This window comes from Rhododendron vialii, chromosome 5a, assembly GCF_030253575.1.
Source record: "Rhododendron vialii isolate Sample 1 chromosome 5a, ASM3025357v1".
NCBI classification, from domain to species: domain Eukaryota; kingdom Viridiplantae; phylum Streptophyta; class Magnoliopsida; order Ericales; family Ericaceae; genus Rhododendron; species Rhododendron vialii.
Window position 1 is genome coordinate 17,620,506 of NC_080561.1, and position 1,807 is coordinate 17,622,312.

The following is a 1,807-nucleotide window of genomic DNA, read 5'->3' on the forward strand; positions in this document are numbered from 1 at the left end:
CCTTGACTTCACCCTTTTGTTGAATACCCGGGCGATTCTTCGCTGATAGCCCTGAATGTGGTACAGCGCGCGCAGCCTTCTTTCATCAAACAGCATGAGTTCTTCGAATCTTCCGCTGATCCATTCAGCTTCGTCCACTCCACATTCCGCCATGACCCTCAAAGATGGCACTTCTAGCTCGATAGGGAGAACGGCTTCCATACCGTACACCAAAGAGTAGGGTGTTGCCCCTGTCGGTGTACAGATAGAGGTCCGGTATCCCCACAAAGCTAGTGGTAGCTGCTTGTGCCAATTTCTTGCTGACTGCGTAGTCTTTTCCAGAATTGCCTTAATAGTCTTGTTTGCTGCTTCGACTGCTTGTTTGTGGCCGATAGGTGGTCGAATGATGTATTTGGATCTTGAATTCCTCAAAGAGTTCCAGAACTTTTCCTTTAAAATGAACACCGTTATCAGATACGAATGCTTGAGGGACCCCATACCGATAAACGATATTTTGCCTGATGAAGTGTGCCACTTGAACCGTCGTCAAAGTTTTGTACGAAGCTGCTTCGACCCATTTAGTGAAGTAATCGACCGCCACCAAAATGAACCTGTGACCATTAGAAGCTGCGGGCGTGATCTTCCCGATGACATCGATGCCCCAGGCAGAGAACGGCCATGGTGTTGCCATCGAGTGTAACTCCGAGGGCGGGACATGGATGAGGTTGGCATGAGTCTGGCACTTGTGGCACCGTCATACATACTCGATGCAATCTGTCTCCATGGTTGACCAATAGTAGCCTAGCCTTAACACCTTCTTAGCTAGCATCATCCCATTCATATGAGGTCCACAAACTCCTTCATGAACTTCTTCCATTACCGCTCTGATGTCGTCTCCGTGAATACACAACTTGTGAACTCCGCAAGGAGATCGCCGGTACAATTGTCCTCCACAGGCGATGTATTGAGACGCGAGTCGCTGCAGTGCGATCCGATCTTTCCTAGTTGAATCCGCAGGGAACTCCCCCTTTTCAACGAGATTCCGAATGTCGTAGAACCAAGGGAGCCCATCGTCCGATTCGTCGATGTTCATGATATGGCCGTACACACGTTTTCCCCTCTGTTCAATCATGACAGGCCTCAACTTTACCCCAATTGGAAGTTCCAGCATGGATGCTAGAGTGCCCAGGGCATCTGCAAAGCGGTTCTTCATCCTCGGTACATGCATGAAAGTCACTTTTTGAAAATTCGGGAGGAGTTCGTCAAGCTGTTGATGATACGGCTTCATTTTCTCGTCTCTGACCTTCCATTCTCCGTTTGCTTGCGATACGACCAGGTTGGAATCTCCGACAACTTCTAGCACCTTGACACCAATCTCCAATGCGGCTTCCATTCCTACAATACATGCTTCGTACTCGGCTTCATTGTTCGTAACTTCGAAGTTCAACTTGAATGCGAGGGGAATATGCGACCCCTCAGGCGAGACCAACAGTATGCCAATCCCGTACCCTTTCTGATTTGCGGCCCCATCGAAGTACAACATCCATGTCTCATTAACCATCGACATTACATCTTCATCCGGAAATTGAAATTCTGTGTGCTCTGGACCTTCGATCGGGCGATCTGCCAAGAACTCCGCCACTGCTCTCCCTTTCACTGACTTGCGAGTGACATATTTGATTTCGAATTCCGCCAACAAGAGCAACCAACGTGCTAGCTTACCAGTGAGTGCTGGCTTCTCGAATAGATATTTGAGAGGGTCCATCCGAGAGATCAGCTTCACTGAGTAAGCGAGCATGTAGTGTCTCAACTTCTTCGTGGCCCATAC

General features: G+C 48.9%; 1 protein-coding gene across 1 annotated transcript; it reads right to left on the minus strand.

Moving 5' to 3' along the window:
• Positions 1-733: 733 nt before the first annotated feature.
• On the minus strand, positions 734-1,267 carry LOC131327647 (uncharacterized). The gene is made up of 2 exons (XM_058360793.1): positions 860-1,267; positions 734-757 (listed from the first exon to the last, which is right to left on the minus strand). Exons 1-2 carry the CDS (start codon positions 1,265-1,267, stop codon positions 734-736), a joined length of 432 nt encoding a protein of 143 aa, XP_058216776.1.
• Positions 1,268-1,807: the final 540 nt, after the last annotated feature.